Consider the following 22,473-nt stretch of genomic DNA (forward strand, 5'->3'; position numbering starts at 1 on the left):
TGTCTTGACTCTGATGTCATACTTGCATCATTCCAGTTAGTGGCAGAGAAGGTTGAGAACAACAGACTAGTTCATGGAATTTCACTGTTTCACAATCTGAAACATTGTCCCAGAACTGATAGCAAACCCCTAGTTCTCAGTCACATGAAGGAATGAACCAGAGACTCTGACATGCTAGGTTGCAACTTCCTAGACTTGCACCATAGGCTTAAAAATGTCTCAATGGCTCAGAGGGGCAATTAAGATTCAAAGAAATGAGCCCCCCCTCACACAGACACATGGTGAGGCACAAAATCAGTGGGCTCACATAATACAAAGCACAGAAAGCCATCCAAAACCCAAAATTGACAGCAGTGAGATTTTTGGGATAAATCTATAAGTATATCAACACAAAAGGCTAATGGAAAATAGATGTGGTGTATTTGTGACAGAAGACAAGAAACTCAAGTCCAAATTGAAGCTGCATAACTACAGTCCCTAGTGCATACATTTCCCAATAATACTGTCATCACTGTAGCTGACAATCATCAAACATCCAACTGGGATCATTATGGTTCTGTAAGAGTGGGCACCACAGGACAATCTGTTAAACAGTACTACATGCCTTCTCTGAAAACAACCTAGAACATATAGTTCAGAAACTCACTCATGATAAAAAGATATCATATCTAATGGTAACAAATAAGACGTCACCCACTTGAAGACATCTATACTGAAACTCCTAAAACTGACCGTGAAGCAGATATAGCAGAAACAATTACCGATGCACAAAGGGCAACTAATACAAGCAGAAAGATTTAAATTTTCAGTAAACTAGACATGGAGGAAGTATTATTGTTCTACACCTGTGCAGCACTTGAGACATTCAGCTCTCAGCAGGAGCATGTAGGGGAACTGTGGCTCAAGTTTAGAAGTTAAGTGACCCAACTGGACATGCAAATATAAAATATGGAGATATAGATATTTGTAACGTCATCCATGTCAAGCATGGCTGCTTGCGGTGAAGGCAGTGCTGATATCGCCAGCCAGGCAAGTGAAATTCTGTAGTGAGCAAATATAAGGTCACATGGTGGCAGTTTCTTTCTCACTTGCTGTTACTTGACTTGCCTCTACCTGCAGGCTCCGACCATCATGACTGTTTACTGTGTTCATAGTGATACAAATTATGAACTTGAGGTTTCCACCACTGGCAGGCTTAATGGAACTTTGATTAATAAACATTTGCTTATTGGCTATGTAGTGTTTGGATTTTTTTAATCAATTTAATCCAGAACTGTCTGTGTTAATTTGTATTGTGGCTCAAATAAATATAGCACCAAGAACTATTACTGTTTGGTTGATGGACTAATAGACAATTTTAATTTGTATTACAGAAGTCACTTGTGTTCAGTAAATGTTGTTGGGCCATGTAAGGGTTATAAAATATGAGGAGGTCACAGTACTGGTTCAACAAGATGTAAGGGTACAAATATCAATACTGCCCTAGACAGGTCAAATCTACCATTATGCATCTTTACTCCAGTGAGTAGATGTCACTCATGGAGAAGATCCACTATGTTAGAAGTCTGTGGCTTGGCACCACCATTTGATTTGGTGCTTAAGTAAATCAGTCAAGCCTGAGCAAGCCAAGTAAATCAGTCGAGCCTAAGCAAGCCTGCAAGGTAGATCTGGGTGCTCATGTCCCACATGGTTGCATTTAAAAGTGAATTAGTTTTGTGGAAAGACTAATATTAGCAACATAATACCATTTCAGTATTAACAGAGATAGTGCAGAATATTTGGTGACCCACCTGAGCCTTCATAAAGAGGGTTGTGTATAAAAGTTATTAATTTGCAAAACACAAGTTATTTAGAAAGTCAAGAATGATTCTTAAAATCAAAGTGACCCTAAGGAATTTACCAGCTTTAACTAACTCGGTTCAAAGTGTTACGTGAATGAATGTGGAAACAGAGAGAGTGTGATTAGGCTCAAACCAAAATTTTTGCTTGTGTTTAAAATATAATAAAGTGTGTGTTGTCAAATCAGTGTGACCTTCATTTAACCTCATAATATGAATGGCAGTATTTTGGTGGGAGGCACAGATGTACAAGTTCTGGGCCACCCACCCATGGGACCAGATACTCAAGGTGTTTTTCTCATCTTACTGCTCCTTGCCCAGGGACGGCAAGTCACCAACAGAACTACTTCATGGCCATTGTCACAGGACATTGTACCAACTCCTGTGTCATACCTCAGAGAATCTACATCCCACCAGCAAGGTTCCCAGATGGAAATGCAATGTATTGTCTGATGCACTTTTGTAGTCCACCCACACTGTCCAGAATCTAAAGGGGTTGCACCGGCGACATCAAAACCAGTGAGACCTGTTACTTCTTGAGATTCTGCTGCCAGCTTCTTATACGCGGACCTGGTTCATCACCAGGACCTGCAGGCCTCCTTCTGCAGCCCGGCCATTTCCTCAGTCAGAGACACCTATGAAAGCTGACCTGAAGCCACCTACGGCATTACAGTTGTGTTAGTAGCTTGCACTGCAGCCAGCAGAAGAGTATTGTCCAGTCATCCAGCTGGGCGCACCAGATGTTCCCATCACCATCTTCGGTATCCCATCTGCATCAACGCTGAAGTCATAAACATCTAAATCTGCACATATGGATGACAGCGTGCCCCCTGCTGCTGGTTTTCTGGCTGTGCTCAGCATGAATGATACCCCGGGTGCGCATTATTGAATACAGTCTCTGCTCCCACCACCACAGCTGCATCAGTGTACCATCCCCTCCTCACCGTCAGGCTCCACCTCCTTTGATGATGCTAGTGCAAATGGTGGGGGGGGGGGGGGGGGGGGGGGATTTGGGGGGAGGGGGGGGGGCATTCAGTATTGACAATCATCGATAATGTCACACCAGCAGTCGACCACAGCAAAGATGCTGTATGTCCACACAGAGCCAACGGCAGTACCATTCTGAACAAGGCTTGAGCCATACCTCCCGGGAGTTGCAAGGCACCGCCACTGCACAGTGTAGCGGTTCCACCTACTTTTTTTTATTTCTTCGTTTGTTGTCCTCGGTGTAGACATATGCGTTGCTACACTGGCTGAAAAATGGAGTTCGTAATTTGGACACTGACTACTGTAAATACTGTAGCCGACAGGTAGACATTTGCATTTCACAGCAATTTACTTTCACTCTGCACAACCCTACAATAATACAGTTATATATGTATGGCCAGTGCACTATTGTTTAAACTTTCCACAAGCCTCATTAACAGTTTGCAGGCAAACCTCCACATACTGCTACAATAGTTTACTATTGAACATCTACGAGCAGTAAAAACCTACCACGAAGTTCACAGTTCTTGAAGAATAAAAAGGTACGTACAGAGCAGACACTGTCAGTATTTTAACACACGCCTATTGGTGTAACACTTATTCCACTGTTAAGTTGATACATTGTTGTCATTCTAAGCAGCACAGGTTCCCCGTCTGAAACTCGACCGTGGACTGACTGTCTCATGACCAAAATTTGGGCCCTTATATATCAATATATCATCACAATAATAGGTACTGAAACTACACATTGTTTAAAGCTAAATTGTGAAATTAAAATATAGTTATGCAAACAATACTTTTGACAAAACTGTTAATTACTTTGGAATTAATGAAGGGCTGGTTTTGCTAACATGTTTTCGAATAGAGCCAAATAGATACTCTAAGATTACTAGCATTACGTTTATAATTAGTGCAGAATTTATATTTTTGTTAATATGTCAACAATAGAATTTAAGTTATGAAACAATTATTGATTTTGCCCTATAATGAAAGATACTAACTAGGAATAGTCAAAATAAATTAGAAAATCAATTACATTACATAAAACTATGCACAAAATTAGATCTGGTGTTATTTACTTTAAAACTGAGGGCCAGTCTTTCTCTAGTATGAAAATACAGATTATACTCACATACTTTAATGGTAATTGGTCCAAAAATGAAAAAATGAATTTAAGTAGGCAGATGGCAAAACAAGAGGGGAATTAAAATTATGCCAGCTCACTTTGTCACAACAGCAGTTTCACTATGGTTGCAAAGGGCAAGTGTGACAGTTCTTCCTTGAGTTCCATCTGGAGTACAGTTCGAGTTCTATAGAGTCGTCATGTCATTACTTGGCTGAGCTTATGTTGAGGTTATTCTAAGTCAAATCATCCAATAACTCTAGGACTTGTAATCCAGCATCTCAGATGTTAACAAAACTTTGCACATTTGCTTAGACTTATGACATAAGAACTTCGGCATTTTTTTCTTTTTTGTCTAACACTAAAACTTCTTTTTGCATTGAATTTTCAGTGTAGTGATGTTCCTATAATTTGGCTGTGCAAGACTGTCCATACAAAATGATACTTGTCTAGAGAAACATCCATAACTTTGGTCTTTATGAAGGTTTTGATTTGGAATTTTTTTCAGAAGTTAAGGGGCATATAGTTAACAGAAATGCAATTATTTAAGCAGTCAAGTTACAAAGCCAATTGAAAAAAAAATTAATGTATGTCATTTTCCAATTTCTGGAAAAATCACAAGAGCATTGGAAAAAACATATGTCACATTTCTCCAACCTGCTAGGATCCTAGTTTTGGTCTTGAATAGTTTCCAAGACTATATGCTTTCTAATAAAATAAAAATATTAACGTGTTTTCTATAAATAAACACACAAATAAATCATAAATCAAAATGCTTTTTTCTGTGATGAAAAAACGGGTCAGTCCAAGTTAAATTCATCGAAGCCTGACACCCACTACCTCAGATGCAGAGGCATCAAATTAATGTATTTAAATATAAATTATCCCAGGCAAACAAATTAACTTTAAGTGTGAAAAATTTATTTCATTTTATTAATTCAGTAAGTTCTGAAAGACTATAACATATCATATTTATATGGGCAGCTAACCACTTGTTCACAGTGATAAGAGAGTGTTCTGTGTGCATGCAGTAGCTTGTTTGGAACCTGTACAAATATGAAAACAATGCAACAATTGCTGACATGCAATGTTCAAATCATTGACATGCAACAACCAGTGTGTTTGGTCTCGGTTACTCTTTGTCTTTCTGAGAGGCAGATCACATTTGTTTGTGGTGTAGCAATTTATCACTCTGTTTGTCATGAAGTATGTTTTTAAATGAAATAGTACGCAACTAATTACAATGGGGAGCATGAATTCATGTAGTGTTGAAACATTACTCAAAACACCCATATCATGTGATGACCTACACCTAAAGAAAAAACGCTTCAAAAATTTCAGAGCTGAGTGAAACCTGGCAAAATTTCATATTGCCATGATCCAAAATAAACTTTCCAGAAGAGCAAGAGAGAACTACTATTACTTAAAAAGTTTTGAAAACCATCAAAAACTTATTGTGACCTTCTCAAAATACAAAGACAAGTGAAGAGTCCTTGAGATCAGTAAGCTTGGCTTCATCCAGACCATAAATTGCTAGAAGAACCTGTGCAAAAGCATGCAAAAAACTATCTAGAACATATTAAAAGATTTGTGAACAAAAAACTGAAATCAATGACAGAAATGAAAGTTATGGTGGTGATTCAGAGCAACATTCCATCAGTAAGTACTAAAAAAATCAAAGTATCAAGGTTGCAGATAAAGCTTCAGAACAAGGATGCAAAGACTGCAGCCCACATGTGACCTGTCAACAATCTGACAGCAGCCTGCCCCCTTGATCATTCATTCTTTACAAGCTAAAACAATTGCTACATTTATTTAGCAACCTTTCTACTATTTTTTGTGAAAATGCACCGGAAAAGGTACAGCTGGAACTTACCAACATGCAAAACAATGAGACATTGCGAATTAAGTTTGATGAAACAAATCTGTTGAATTTCTATTGTTGTGTAAATAGAAACACTTACAAGTTATTGGTAGATAACGTGTTACATAATGAATGTAGAAAATAAAAAATAGTAATTCCTCGATGAGTGACAAGTTAGAGTCAATTTTGCACTGGTCTGTGATAAAAATTGAGCCGCTGCATCTTAAAACATCATTCCATTCCAAATCACAGCAAGACCTCATATGGCAAACAAATACCAGAAAAAGTGAAGCAGTAGGTTACAATGTTGAAGTTTATGACAGTACAGAGAATAAAGTAGATGATGAAATTGTTAAGAGAGGCAAAGATTTTCATGCAATGATGCTGTTAATGAAAGACAAAATGGCTAGTATAGGGATAACTGAAAAAGAAAAAGAAAATTTTCAACTTTAGTTCCTCCCTCTTAGTGAAAATAAAAATAAAATGTCAGATTTTAATGTTAGTGAGTATGCAGCTTGACAGCCAAGGAAACTGAAAACATAAATGGGTATTTTTATCAGTTCCTAAACTGAAAACCAAGGAAACTGAAAACAGAAATGGGTATTTTTATCAGTTCCTAAACAAAAAGAAGTAAAATAATAGCTGATAAGCTGTAAAATTTGTCACTGATTTTTACCACATGATGAATATACTCAAATGTGACCAGGAGCAAAAGACAAAGATTTATCCTCTGTGACCTAATGGAACAATATTCTTGATTTGAATGAGAGAACCCAAATATTAACAATGCTTTTTTCTAAATTTTGTTCACTAAGACCAAAATGGTGTGTTTTAGATGGTGCTGCGGGCACTCATTAGATGTATGTCTGCAGTATTCAGCAAAATATAAAATTGCTGTTGTATGTGCTACTTTTGTACATGGAACACACTGAAAGTATATGTATAGAACTTATAAAATTTCTTGTATGTGGCTCAGAAAAGTATGACTGCATGTTTAATTAACATGATAATTACCCTTGTGACGGCATATTGTCAGAATTTTTTGAATAAAAATTAGCTTATAAAGATACTGATGATGATCCAGAGGATTACACAGACCATCAGACTGAATCGGTAAAGCAGTATACAACTATTGATGAACACATTTACTTGTTTATAACAAAATTATAGGCACTTAAATCACACTCATTTATATCTAAGTGTCAGGTACACCCCTCAAAAATTTGAAAAAAAAAAATCTAACCCTCCAAAAAAGCAATTCTGTTAATGGACTTGGCTGAAAACCATAGCCTTGTAAAACTGATGATAAGGTGCATGACAAAGAATTTATAAATGCTGCTCAGAAAGAAAGGGTTACCTGGTTGGCTGAACACTACCCACGAGTATTTTACTGATGGGTGTACTACCCAATACAAATATAGAAAAAGCTTTAAAAACTTATGTGAGCACAAAAATCATTTTTCTGTTGATGCTGAACATTCATTTTTGCTACTTGGCACAGTAAATCTGTGTGTGATAGATAGGGAGGAATTGTAAAACACATACTGAGATAAGCTAGTCTTCAATTAGAGGATGATGCACAAACAACAACTGCATTTGATGTCACAATTTCTGCAAGGCTAATACTGACAAACTTTTTATTTTTATTTTATTTTTTCCAGTTCTTAGAGAAAATAAAATCAAACAATAGAAAATCCAGCACAGAATGTAACAATATTATAGAAAAGAAAGTTCCTACTCTCCATACAACGGAGGCACTGAGTCGCAGACAGGCACAACAAAAAGACTGTCACAACATAAGCTTCCAGCCAACAAGGTCTTTGTCGACACACACACACACACACACACACACACACACACACACACACACACACATATGCGTGTGCAGGTATGAGAATAGCAACTTTCCCTTTTATAATACTGTTATAGAAAATAAATGTAGATTTTCTACGCAAGAACCTTGAGAAGAGATTTTTGACAGGCTGCACAATACCTGGTACCAGGAATTTTAAGTTACAAGCCGCTTTCCTGTGATTCATTAGAAATTACAAGAGTAAATTGTTCTGGAAAGCCTTCCTCGATTTTCTTGTTCAATGAAAATGCCCCACAATGGACACTCACTCATCTTCAACAAAACTCTGTATATGATGACAGGTAGCACTTTGCCTTCATCAAGAATGTATGTGATGAAGAAGGAGATGCTGAACTACTGTTCCTCCATCCACATGGAACAGCAGTGTCATTCTTCACAGCTGAGAAGGAAGATTTTTGTTCTGTTCCTTTAGTAAACATTTTGTGTAGCATTGGTGAATCACTTTAGGAAGAATGTTTACTTTAATATAACTATATTATGAAAATGATAGTTGCTACTTGCCATATAGCAGAGATGCTAGAGTTGCAGAGCAGTACAACAAAAATACTATCAGAAAGTGAGCAAGGTTGTCACAACTTTCCCAAGTGAAATTCCCTGATATTTCCCTGATTTCCAGAAAAGGTTTAGCTTTTTTTTCCTGACAAATTTTAAGATATCAAGGGTAAGTAAAGACATCCCTGACACACACACAAAAAAAAAAAGGGACTTCTGTATTTCTAAACGTGTGAGCAAAAATCGTAAGTACTGACATCAACCTCTTTTGTAATCATCTGTTTTCAAATGCAGAAAGTAAGCCAAGGTATGTGTGTTTCATTAAGACCACTGTTGTTATTTTATTTCAATAAAATGAAACAAACTTGGTGATGAAAATACACATTTCTTTGGAGTCACGAGACAGATTTAAAATACCTTTACTGGTTTCAGAAATAGCCTCAGGAAAATGTAAGACTCTTGAAAGAAGTGTATAAGGTGGGGAAAAGTTGTGTATACCAACACTATTGGTGACAGCCAATAAAATGTTGGTTCTAGTATGTTTGTTATGGTCCATTATTACCCACTGTGTTATGTCTTATTATTTTACAGGTACTGAGTGATTTTTCTTTCAAGATATATACGAGTACATAGAGTACAAACTGCCAGTCAGTGCCACAACTTTCTTCTTCTTGTCATCCATACTTTCTAATACATAAACTACTTTCGAGGTGCCAAAATGTACTAGAATAAATAAAAGACTATAAAACACTGCACTGTACAATGTACTTCCAGTGAGACAGTCGCAATTCCTGAAATCCATTCCTTGTGGCCTCTGGCCTGTCGAGGAGCACCGCAGTCCTGGGTCCATGGATAAACAATGAAGATCAACCGTATTATACCACACACAGACAGACCCGGCCTGTGGGCAGATCGGTGAGACTATATCCAACAGGTAGGGCCTGCACATTAGTGGGAAATTACGGGCTTCAGATCAACAGGCCTGATCCATTAGAGATATCCACCGAAAAGACCTGTGGTTTTGCCCCATCATGGATGTCCACTCATGTGGCCAGCTATGCACATGTCACAGACAACATGTTGGTGAAATGAGACTGCGGTGACCACTCACTCAACAAATAACTTGCACAAGTACTCTGAGAATCAATATTAATGAGGATAGGTAGCAACTCACCGTAAATATGATCGCTGAGCCACAGACAGGCACATAGAAAAGACAATCACACCCTCACAACTAAATCTTTGGCCATAACCTTTGTCACAAAATGAGTGCGCATACACGTTCACACCATCACTCAGACATTTACACCATCACTCAGACACAACTCATGCACACATGACCATTGTCTCCAGCCGTCTCCAGCCGCTGCGTCAATAATCTCTGAGAATCAGATATAAACAAACTACTCCTCACACCTCCCTGCCTCTCATAAGCATCTGCTTGGCTAACAGCAAGTAGTCATGGCAGCACTGACTGCAAGCTGAGGAGAGGGGTGGGTAGGGAAGAAGCAGTAAGAATGAGAGAGTTTGGATGGGGCACACATACTCAGCTCTACCCAGCCAGAGTCTCAGTAAACAAACAATTTAATGTTACCAAGACAAAACAAGATTTTTCCAGTGGTTTTTTTCCAGATTTCCCTGGTATTTCTCTGATTTCCCTGATACGTTTGAAATTCCATGGTATTCCCTGATTTCCAGAACTTGTGGTAACCCTGGTGAGCTTTCGGCCAATGAGGCCTTCATTGAAAAATTGACAAAACACACGCACACACACACACACACACACACACACAAAGTGCAACTCACATGGACATGACCACAATCTCTGGCTGCTGAAGTGAGAAAGCCAGAAACCAATGAAGTTATGAAAAGGATAGACACAAAATCTAATTTGTCACACTGGATTAAAAACAGGCACTATTAAAACTTTCGCCTGAGAGTGCCAAGAATCTGCACTGCTTAACATGTGTATTTTAAATTTAAACATTTGTCTTTCTAGAATAATAGTTATTTAAATATGCTAGTTTGATACCCCTAAATAAAGTTAATATTAGTAATGAAAATATTTCAGTTAAAATTATAACTTCTGCCTCTGTAATTTTATTACTTTAACAAAACATGAGACACATGTACTAAAGCTTATCAGTGAACACAATGTGTTTTAAATGACCTTCTGAACAATGATATCAAATACTTTAATGCATAAATTAAAATCCCCTGTCTATCAAAACCTATACTTTAAAAAAAAAGCTTGCATCATATTTGAGCCTCAATAGAACAATTGGCTTGATAACAGCTCTGTCTGAAAGTATTTTGCATATTTAGTAAATCATTGTTTGGACAATAACAACTTAAGTTGATTTTCTATATTCCCTGAAGACGAGCAGAGTTATTTAATATTTTTTCCCATGAAGATACATCCTTTTTCTGGTATCTGGAAAACTATGACAGTGATGTGCTGAAAGCAAGCCAATAAGTTATTCCCCCTGCCCCCGTCACTAAAGTAACACAACCCAAATGGAAAGCTTCAGCCATGGCGTTTACAATTTTTCCTTCAATACTATATGACATGTATGGAAGAAATTTCACAATGGTTATCACCAAGGTAAAAGTAAGTAGTGAAAATAGTTCCATGAAAATATGGTGCACTGGGTATCAGCTTCAATAAACTTACTTAGAATGATCCTTTTTTCATCAAAGTAAAAAGTTTTTTGATTTTTTTGTTTTGTATGTTCATTCATAGAAAATACATTAATTTTTTATTTTATTAGAAAGTGCACACTCTTGGGAATTATTTAAGACCAAAACTAGGTTCCAGCAGGTTGGAGAAATGTGATGTACACTTTTTTCAATGTGCCAGTAATGTTTCTAGGAACTGGAAAGTGAGATACATTAAACATTTTTTGTAATTTTCTTTGTAACTTTGGTGCTTACATGATTGCATTTCTGTTAACTATATGCCTCTCCTAATTTCTGGAAAAAAAATCCATATCAAAGGCTTCATAAAAACCTGAGTTATGAGTGTTAAACAGCAGAAAATCCACGACAGACTAATGACAGTATTATGAAAAGGACAGAGTGCTACTCACCATACGCAGAAGATGAAGAGTCATAGACACGCATAACAAAATGAATTACAGAAGTATTAGCAAATATATAAAGTTTCATGAAAATGTGAGACAGATTTACGCTTAGAACATCTACAGTGCGAGATCTACAGACATGCCAAATCATACAGCTCACCACCTTTGGCTGTTTCTTTGTTTACTTTGGAAATAAAAGAGTAATGTTTGTATAAATAATCCCAAACACATCCTCTTCGGCCATAGCAGTGAGAGCTATAAATATAAGTGTATTTCATCATTAAACACAGAGTTGTAATATTTGACTGTATGGTTTAATTCAAGAGACTGTTGTCTTTGTCTACCTGCATGTATCGAAGGCGAACAACAGAGACAATGGAATTTCGAAGTACATAGAAGAATCAAAAGAAGCTGAACTTTCAGAGATGGGATGTGCCATGAAATAATTGATATCACTATCTGTAACAGAACAACCCAAAAACACTAGCTCAAGTAATAAAGAAGTTTCGCTAATACAGACAGAAGTTACAGGAGAGCCACTGTAAAGAAAGTAAAACGAAACATCATAAGCTTATCTTTTACCTACATATTCTCTATAACAAAAAATGAAAGACAAAAGCACAAAGAAACAATGATGCATACTAGCTGCAAGACTGGCAAAAGATGACGTAGAAAATGTTTTAAGGAAGTACAGTGAGACATGCCCCAAATTATGGTAATGAATAAAACTAAGTGTCAATACCTCTGATTAAGCTTAAGTATGCTTGTTTTTAAATCAGGGCTATGTGTTTATTTGGGGTTAGGTATTGTACAATGGAAAAGAAGTGTTGTATGCAAATACGTGAAATGTGTAAAAATTAAATTGCTATAGACATATTTATCTACACAGCAACTTATTTAGACTGTTGCCTTAAAGCACAGCGATGTATTAGTAAGGAAGTTTTGTGTCTAGGACTTGTGACACTCATTAGGTCATGAGGCAGGTGTGAGTGGCCATTCTGCTAACAGAAGTTGGCACCACACCTGGCATATTGCTTTCGTTATTAGTTGTGACTTGGAGGGGAGAGGGTGCAGCGCTCAGCCATTGCAGCAGAGACAGAGGAGCAGCATGCCGCAGGTCAATAAACCTTAACAGCTGAGCACAACAGATGTGGATCAGCCAGCCTAGGCCTTACTACATATTGTGCTCTACAACGTATCGCCATACAACTAGCAGCATGTGGCGAGAGCAAGTCAGAGGTGCATTACAGTGATTACGTGCTGTCTGTGCATGGCTCCCATAATACCTAGTTGAGTCTCCATTTGCATAAAGCTTTAAGTGAAAAGACATGCTATTAAATGAATGATATCATTGGTGTTTCTTTCTTACATTTCATTCCAACAATACTGAGCTTTTCGAAACCTTTCGTTTCATCAAATTTTGTCTTTATGTTTACTTAATTTTCAACTCATTACACTAATTAAGGCTGTTTGGAAAGCAACAGACCAAAGCCTTTCATACAAACAAAAATACTTTATTATTAATGTGAACAATATGTAAGCTTTGCTAATTTCATTGATGTCTGCACTTGATTTTTGGTATATGTGCTTTTAATGTGCTATTTCCTTTCAGTTTTGAAGAGAATATTGCAAAGGACATGGAAATGGACTGATACTAAACAAGATTACACAATGTCATGATTTTCTTAAACACTTTATGTCATATATAAACAAACTTTGCAAGAATTATAGACTAGTAGGGGTGGATGAATGTGATGCACATTCTTTTAAAATATTGAAATTGAAATGGTTAATATGAACATGAGGAAATCATTGCAATGTGTGATTAGATTTCTATTTCTAGAATATTTCCATTCTGTTTCAGCCAACTTCGTTTGTTTTTCTTCTCTTTCTTTCCATTAAATTGGGGATTTATCTTATATTTCCGAAAATTCTTTAATTCTCACATATTTAGGAAACATTTAATGATGGGATGTAAAGGTAAAGGTATCAGTCCTGTTCTGGACACACTGAGTATACCATTATCCATCTTTGCTCCAGTGAGTTTCCATTACTGACTAGAAAATCCCATTGTACTAGAAGGATGTGGCTGGGTGCCCACAGTTCATTTTAGCACATAAGAAAGTCAGTCTAGCCTGAGCAAGCCTGCAGGGCAGCTCCCGTGTACCTATGCTCCACAAAATTGTGCTTATGAATTAGTTTTGTGGAAAGAATAACACTGGTGACATCATTTTAGTTTTAATAGAGTTATTGTAGAATATTTAGAGTCCTGCCTGAGCCTTTATAAAGAGAGGATCATGAGCATGCACGCTGTGCATGATCTGGTACAAACGTCATTAATTTGTTAATTTGTAGAACTGAGGTTATTTCAAAAGTCAGAGAATGTCTCTGAAATTAAAGCCGAGCATAAAGAGCTTACCACCAATCAGTAACTGCAGTCAAACAGTGTTAAATGAAGGAATGTGGAAACAGAGTGTGATTAGGCTAGTAGGGATAATTATGCTTGTGTTTAAAATTTAATGAATAAAGTGCTGTCAAATCAGTGTGAACTTCATTTAACCTCATCATATTAACAATAGTATTATGGTGGGAGTTACAAAGCCAAACATGGTTATCAAATTTCTTGAGCTTTCGCTAGCAGCTAAACCAGCAGCAGGACTTGATAACGCATTTAACTAATTCACCACTGCAGCAGTCACAGACACAGACAGCTATCCCACCATTCCAGCCATTTAATGAGGCTCAAGCAGATCAAAATCACATCATGCTGCTCTTTTAGGCATATAAGAATATACGGCCAGATCATCAATGGACCTTTTGCCACCTATGAATCCTCAGTAACAGTACGTGGTTAAAAAGTTAGCCCTCCCCCCAAGGGGCTCACAGTTCTTTCATGAGTTCTTTTGTGATACACATGAGTCCCGAGTTATTGCAGTCCATTCTTTCTTCCTGGGCTGAATTTCCTTCACTGTGCCTCTCCGTCCCCATCTCCACTCCTTCCCTCTGTCAGTATTCTGATTTATGTTGATCTAATCACCTGGTTCCCTGTATTCCTTGCAATTTTGTTCCTCTTGTCTATTCTCTTTCATCTTTTTTGGCCTTTTGGTACCTGCTTGGGGTTTGACCTCCATTTCTAAATTTTCTGTCGTTAGTGTGAGCCATTTGGAGAAGAACCTCCTCCCTAGCATCTACGACATGGACTCCTCTCCCCCCTCTTCCTTCCCCTCTCCCTACCCGACCGCTGCCCCCCCCCCCCCCTCCACCCCGCCAGGTGACCAGCATGTGTAGCCAGTCCATGTTGAGGGGCTGTTATGCACTCATACGGCTGAGCTCCCTGACAACACAGGGATGACATTACTAATACCTGAGCTGTTCCCCCCCTGTATGCCAAGGAGTGGTTGATTGTCATGCTGGAGCATCGGAACTCCCGGCAACAGCCCCTAAGCCAGACAGCCGTTGCTGTGGCTGGATGGCAGCCACGAGGAGAGCCCCTGGCCAGAGTGGATAATATCAGGGTGGATTCTTGGTGCATGAAGAGTATCGAGCTGCAAAAATCTGGCCATTCTCAACAGCATTCTCTTTGACCGTTAGCTGATCTCTGAAAAACTGCTTCGTACGACTAAACCCTGGGAGGAGGGTTGGGATCACTGTCTTGGAATGAAATACTTTCCCAGCTATCTGGTCTGTACTGGGATGGACGGGGACATGTTCACTGCCACAAAGCCACTGTTTTCTGTGGTGGATATCAAGGATAAGTTTGAAGGGGAGTCTTTCAGTAAGATGCAGTCGGGCTCCCTATTGATCAAAGCTTCTTCTGCTGCACAATGTGCAGCCCTTTGTGCTTGTGGTCACCTTGGTGATCTCCTGGTGTCTAGTATCCCTCACCAGTCTCTGAATATGGTCCAGGAAGTGATTATTCATTGGGACCTCATCCTGCAAACTGATGATGAACTCCAGGCTAATCTGGAGCGATGTGGCATTCATTTTGTTTGATATGTGCAGCAGCATCGTACAGACAACTGCACCGATACTGCCGCCTTTATTCTGGCTTGCAAGGGGGATACCTTCCCAGAGAAGGTCAAGTTATGTGTTACCCATGTGACATGAAGTCGTACGTCCTGCCATCCATGAGGTGCTTTTGACGCTTGTGTTTTAGACATATGTCTTCCCGCTGTATGAAGTGGAATCGAAAACTTTCGGGACTGGTGCTACCATCTTGAAAGTAGGAGTAGTAGATGTTTGCACCGCTAGGTGGCAAGAGCTGCATATCTGATGAGTCAGTGTGCGAGGTGGCATTCAGCAGGGAGGACGTGTTGCATGTCCACAGTGACTTCCGTAATACTCTGTGTTTGGTGTGTGGCAATTTTACGATGGATCCGCGAACAGAACAGCGCATGTGTATCAAATTCTGTGCGAATCTCAGGAAAAGTGCTGCAGAGACCCTTGCAATGATTCAACAAGTGTTTGGGGGACAGAGCATGAGCCGTACGCATGTGTTTGAGTGGCATGCTCGGTTCAGAGTCGGCCTTACAGACATCAAAGATGATGCTCACACTGGAAGGCCCATTAGCCGCACAACGCCAGACACTGTTGCCAAACTTCAACAATTGGTTTGTGCGGATCGACGTCGAACCATTCAAGACCTTGCGGGTGACGTGGGTATTGGTTATGGGCCATGTCAACGAATGTTGACTGATGAATTGGGCATGCATCGTGTCGCTGCAAAATTTGTGCTAAGGATCTTGACTGCTGATCAGAAGGCACAGCATGTAGAAGCGTGCATGGACCTTCGTCAGACTGCATCTGATGATCCAACCTTCTTGTCACGGGTTATCACCAGCGACAAGAGCTGGATTTACAGTTATGACCCAGAGACAAAGTAACAATCGTCCCAGTGGAAGAGCCCGGGCTCTCCAAGATCCAAAAAAGCGAGACAGGTGAAGAGCAAAGTGAAGAGCATGATCATCATTTTCTTTGAAACCAAGGGAATTGTGCACAAAGAATTTGTTCCACCCAACAAAACAGTGAATTCTGCGTACTACTGTGACATTTTGCGATGGCTCTGTGAAAACGTGTGGTGACAATGGCCTGAACTTTGGCATCAAGGAAACTGGCCGCACATCACAACAACATGCCCTGTCACATGTCCTGTCTCACCATCTTTTTGAGTCAGTACAAACTTTAATTTTATTAATGTACTATGTACCTAATGTTTTAGTACAGTTAGTCTAATTCTGAAGACGACGCTCGTAGTAGCGTCGAAACCAGGTCAATTTTTGACTCAATATTTGTGACTGAGGGCTTATTTGTTACAATATAATCAATATACTGATAAAATATCAATATACTGATATTTTATCAACAGATCTACAGTGTTCTGCAGTCTATGTGCATCAACTGTCGTGACCGCTACCTTCCATGCTAGCCAGATTGCCCAGTTTACAAGAAAGAAAAGAAGATCTAACAGTACAAGTACCTGTATCATCTATCTTATGCTGGGACTCACCAAAAATATGACTTCCACCCAGTGTCAATTTCTTCTACTTTTGCCTTTGTTACATCCTTTACCCTCCTACCCTCTACCTTACTACAGCCCCGTCACCCTCCCATGTCCCCTCCCCAGCAATTTCCATGTCCTCTCCATCCTCCTCTATGGATGCCACTCTCCCTCCCCAGCTGAAGAAGTGTTCCCCTCCTGTACCCACCAGTGATGGAGCTCCCTCCCCCCCCCCCAGGTGACCCCTTCCCCAGGTGTCTCTAAGGCCAGAGGCCTGCTCTCACAACTCAGCTACAGGACACGTTGTCTGGGGGCTCGAAGGTCGCCTGCTCCCTTTTGGTTCTGGACCTTACAGAAGCCTGCTCTCTCTCTGTGCCCTGCCCTCCTCAATCTTTGAAAGAGAAGAAGAAAGGTAAGTTCCAGTACACCCCCCCTCCCCCCCCCCCCTGCCCTGGAGATGTCATCTCCACCTTTACAAGGACATCGCCCCATCCTCATCAGTGATGACCACTCACCCAGTGACATGACCTCCACTCAGCTTCTTTATGTGTAGCCTGGACTCCCACATGATAATGCAATGGAATTGCAACAGATATTACCATCACCTACTGGCAATACAACAATTTGTTTCCTCTTCTTCTGCATACTGTCTCGCTCTTCCAGAAATGTGCTTCCATGATGACCACTCTTCGATATTTTGTGGTTATCGGGCGTTCTATCAGAACCGGGCTGGCCCCGGGGGTAGCATCTGGAGAGGTCTGCGCTTTGGTTCACACCGATGTCATCAGTGACTGGATTCCTGTTCATACCAACCTGGAAGCAATAGTAGCACAAGTGCAAACGAGCCCAGCAATCACCAATTGTAATATCTACCTCCCACCAGGTAGGCCATTTCCTTACACAGATCTGCCTACCTTAATACAGTAACTCCCACCCCCATCTTTGGGACTTCAGTGCATATCACCCCCTGTGGGGAAGTGCCCCTTCGATGAGAAGGGCTCTTCTAAGTGACCAACTTTATTACAGACTTTGATTTGTGTTTCCTCAATAACAGTTCCCCTACCCACTTTAGTGACATTCCACCTTTTCTGCTATTGATTTCTCTATCTCCTCCACTGTTCTCGTGGCTTCCCTACATTGGTCACCCCATGAAGATCTTTGTGATAGTGACCACTTTCAGTGATTCTATCATTCCCCTGCCACCGCCAGGCAGACAGGTCTCCAAGTTGGGCATTCTGCAGAGTCAATTGGCTTTTACACGCTTCTTCTGTGACCTCTGTTTCAACTCCCACCAAGATGTATCCTATAATGAAACCTTCACTGAATGGAAATTCTTGCAGGCTCTTACCTCTTCATATGACACAGCCTCCGGCCGGATTCCATCCAGAACCAGATGACCCAACACTTGGACGTTACCCGGAGGCAACATCTACTCAGCATTTTCGATCGCATTTGGCTCATAGATGCTTTCCCCTCGCAATGGTAAGAAAGCATAGTTATCCCCATCTTAAGCCCAGGAAGAACCCAATGTCTCTTGACAGCTACCGCCCGATTAGCCTGACCAATGTACTTCCCAAACTATTATGGTTAGCTTCCGATTATGTTGGGTACTCAAATCTCGGGGCCTTTTGTCCCTGTATCAGTGCGGCTTCTGGTAAAGACAATCTCTAACTGACCATTTACTAAGATTGGAAACAGCAATCCAATAGGCTTTTACTCAATGCCAGCACCTTGTCACAGTCTTCTTTGGTCTACATAAGGCATATGACACAGTTTGGCGTTGTCACATTTTAGTTACCCTCCATTATTGATGCTTTTATAGCCCCCTTCCAATTTTTATTCATGATTTTTTTATCTCACCAGCTCTTCTGGGCTCGAGGTGACACTTCACTCAACATCCCTTGGATCCAGGAAAACAGTATCCCACAGAGTTCTGAGTTAAGTGTCACACTCTTCCTCATTGCCATCAACGGGTTTGTAACCTCTGTTGGGACTATGTTTACCTCAGTGTTGCATGTTGATGATTTAGGCATCTGATGCAGCACCCACTTGGTAGCATCAGCTGAATGCCAGCTCCAAGGTGCCATCCAACGGGCCTCCACATGAGCCCTCTTGAAGGGCTTCAAGTTTTCTCTCTCCAATTCAGGTTATGCATTTCTGTCATGGACCCACAGTAAACCTCAATTGCGAACTTTATTTAGGTGACCAGAGCCTAGATGTTATGGCGTAGTCACATTTGTTCAGCCTTATTTATGATTAAAAGTTGACGTGGCTGCCCTATATTCGCCACCTCAAGACTACCTGCATGCACAAGCTTAAGGCTCTCTGCATCCTTGCCCACACATCTCGGGGTACAGACCATGCTACTCTTCTCCATCTTTATCACACTCTGGTTTTGTCCAGACTAGGTTATGGTTTTCAGGTTTATGGCTTGGTAGCTCCTCCCACTCTGAAACTATTTGACCCTCTTCATCATTAAGGGGTGCATCTGGCAATTGGTGCCTTTCACATTAGACCTGTCTACAGTCTCCTCACAGAAGCGGGAATTGCCCTCTCTACAAATACAATGGAGCCAACTCCTGGTTTCTTACGCAATCACCATTCGATGATTCCCTGACCATCCCGTGTACCTCGTCCTCTTTGCAAATGAGGGGTGTCTCCCCCCGAATACTCATCTTGCCAGTTTGAATACCTCTCTCTTCCCTCTGTCGGGATCTCCATCTCCACTTCCTGGAATGTGCCCTGTGTATTTCCTCCCACCCCCACCCCCTTTGGATTGTGCCTCAACCATGGATTAGGACCGACATAATCTGCACAATCAAGGAGACTACTGCAGTTTGGCACTCTTCCTTCCACTCCTCTTGGAAGGATTCCACTGCTTTATGCTACCTATGCATTAATCGTACAAGGCTCACCCATTGTTTTCTCTTGCGCAATGAAACACGCCCACGATGTGGTTGTGGAGCCATGGCGTATGGTAATGGCGAGACTAGAATTCTTACATCATCATAATTCTGACATTGTAAGTTATTCATCTTGGATTGGTGATTTGCAGGGATTGAGTCACAAGTGAGTGTTGTAAATAATATGTCGAATAGTCAATTCATGATGTAGTGAATCGCTTAGCCCCAAATAATAAGATCTGCACACAACCTTTGAGACAGTCGCGGCTGAAGTGCTGTGAATTGTGTGCGCATCTGAAATATCATAAAGGGTACAACAGACTTTTTCCATCAGTTCTACATTTCACAGGTGGTCCAGAGCCATAATGATTCAGTGGAGCAAGTCTTTGCAACAGCCTTTAAAGTGGTAAACAAATTCTGCTCAGCAGCAGCCACCTGGCTGCATTTTTCCAAAATGCCAAGTTATTACTACGCACTGATCACAGTGATTCAATTTATTTCCAAGGTGCCCAGACTGCTTTTCCTGGCATCCCAGAATGTCCAATATTATAAGGGCCAGTAGTATAAATAAAATGTCAACTCAAACACCTTTCAGCCATGTAATTTCCAAAATTATTTTTCTGAGCTACCAGTTTCAGCAATATATTGCGTTACTTTCGGCCCCTCTGACCGACATATGGGCAGATTCTAATCTTGGTTCTGACCAAAATAGGGGACAGCATTCAAAGACTGGTATCTATAGATTTCTGCTTGATATTGCAATCACTTCAGACATCATCTGTCGAGTCCGCAGTTGATGTTGGAAGTGATCACTATATTAATCTTTGAATGATAGTCCCTATTTTGACCAGAACCGAGATTGATATCTTCCAACATGTCATTTGGGATGCCTGAAGATGGTGTAATACAACACTGAAACTGGTAGCCCAATACAATAACAGTTTGGAAATTAAGACAGCAGAAAGGTGTTTGACTTCACATTCTGTACTTAAAAGCAGAGTCCCACAGCCATCTCTGAAAAGATGGACATACAAGGTATTATAAATGTTTATGTACAGGTAACATTGTAAAAGTATGCCATAGCACAGCGGGCACCATGCAATGGCTCCAGCTGATTCACGTTAATAATATTTCAGGCAATGATCAGGTTCTGTCATCACATCAAATTTTGTCACACGCAACAGTGCAAAATGTTTCAGTGACCTTTCTTTTTGATGCCAGCACACAGGTCTCCGTTATAAACCAGTCTACACACTCTACTCAGCGAAATGCCATCAAAGTTTTGAGCGTACAGCCACCATGAGGTGCCAGTTCTATGTTGTGTGCAACTTAGGGGCATTTATAATCATTTGTTTTTTGGACATTGTTATTTTTGGCTGTGGTAGATCCATCAGTTGAGAATTTATTTTGTCTTGACATATATTTAACTTTTGGATTTTCATTACATCATGCATCAATGGTACCCTGTGCAGTTATTGATGCACTCTGTACACAGTCTGCACCACTGTTTGAATCTGGTTTGGGGAAAGCAACTGACTTTCAGCTTGATACTTCTTAATGCTGTCAGCAATTTTGAGATTTTGCAATGCACACCCAATTCTGCTCGCCAACCCATTAGCGCCATGCGTTGCCATATGGCAACATTTGTAACACTTTTTTAAAATCGTTGATTCCACGACATCAACGAAGCGAGAGTGTCAGCAGCACTGGATTCCGTTCTGCAAGACTGTAAAGATCGCTAAAATGCAACAGGTTTAACAATACATTTAAATTCTGCAGCATAAGCAGCGCTGGAAGTCGTCGTTTGCTGAATGACAAAGAAAAATGGAGTATAAGTTCGAGTAAGTATGTTTTACACAGTAACTTACGATATATAATTTGGTTTTTTAGTATGGTTGTGCTTTAAATACTCAAATATACATTCTTTGGAGGTTACTGCTTGCTGTGAAATAAATTACATTCATTTAGGCCGTTTGAACGTCGGTGTTGCCATATGGCAATGCTAGGCGCTTGTACTCAGTAAAAGGACGAATTTTCTCTTTTTTGTTTAAGAAGAGGTTTCTCGCTTGCTGAGGCGCTGGAGATATTGAAGGTGATGTGTTTATTGAGCCCCCAGATCCGAATAGAGAAGAATGATGGAATATTGTATGTGCAGTGGCTGAACAACACAGTTAACACAATGATCTCTTCTACATGTGGTGCACAAGAAGTTGGCCAAGTCAAGAGATTCTCGCAACTAAAAAAGCGAAATATGATGATTCCCAGACCAAAACTGGTAGCCAAATATAATACATATATGGGAGGTACTGATCAGACGAATCAGAATCTAGCATGCTATCGCATTGCAATAAGAAGCAAGAAATGGTACTGGTGCCTCTTTACATGGATGTTAGATGTCGCCATACAAAACAGATGGATTTTGTATAATAAAGCAAGATATCAAACTATTTCTCAGCTTGATTTCAAGAGAGAAGTAGCATCAGTGTAGTTGCAAAGACACCAAGCTTTACCAAAAGGAGCCGGGAGACCATCTGCATCAAGGGCATGTTCCGACAGCTGCATATCAGATTCAATTAGGTTTGATAAGACTGACCACCTCGTCCAGCACACAGAAGGAAAGAAGAAGAAAAGGTGGGCACACAAGGACTATAAATCTATTGTGAGAACAAGGTGTTCAAAGTGTAATGTGGGATTGTGTATTGACTGTTTTATTCCATTTCATTTAAAATAATGCTGAGTTCAAGGTTTGATTTTTTATTATTAATTGTACTGTGTTATAAAGTATCAATTGTATGATGAAGACTGAATAATAA

At 40.0% G+C, this 22,473-nt stretch overlaps 1 protein-coding gene across 2 annotated transcripts in view; it reads right to left on the reverse strand.

Annotated features, from left to right (window-relative positions):
• The window catches only part of LOC124711242 (peroxisome biogenesis factor 2), a 104,035-nt gene that overhangs the window by 56,176 nt on the left and 25,386 nt on the right, over positions 1 to 22,473 (reverse strand). Inside the window, exon 2 of one of the 2 annotated variants that reach the window (XM_047241207.1) lies at positions 17,367 to 17,570. The exons of the other annotated variant lie outside the window; for it this stretch is intronic. Coding sequence (XP_047097163.1) covers positions 17,367 to 17,570 — 204 coding nt within the window. The remainder of the gene's footprint in view (positions 1 to 17,366; positions 17,571 to 22,473) is intronic. 2 annotated transcript variants of the gene reach the window in all.

Source organism: Schistocerca piceifrons, chromosome 8, assembly GCF_021461385.2.
Source record: "Schistocerca piceifrons isolate TAMUIC-IGC-003096 chromosome 8, iqSchPice1.1, whole genome shotgun sequence".
Taxonomy (NCBI): Eukaryota; Metazoa; Arthropoda; class Insecta; order Orthoptera; family Acrididae; genus Schistocerca; species Schistocerca piceifrons.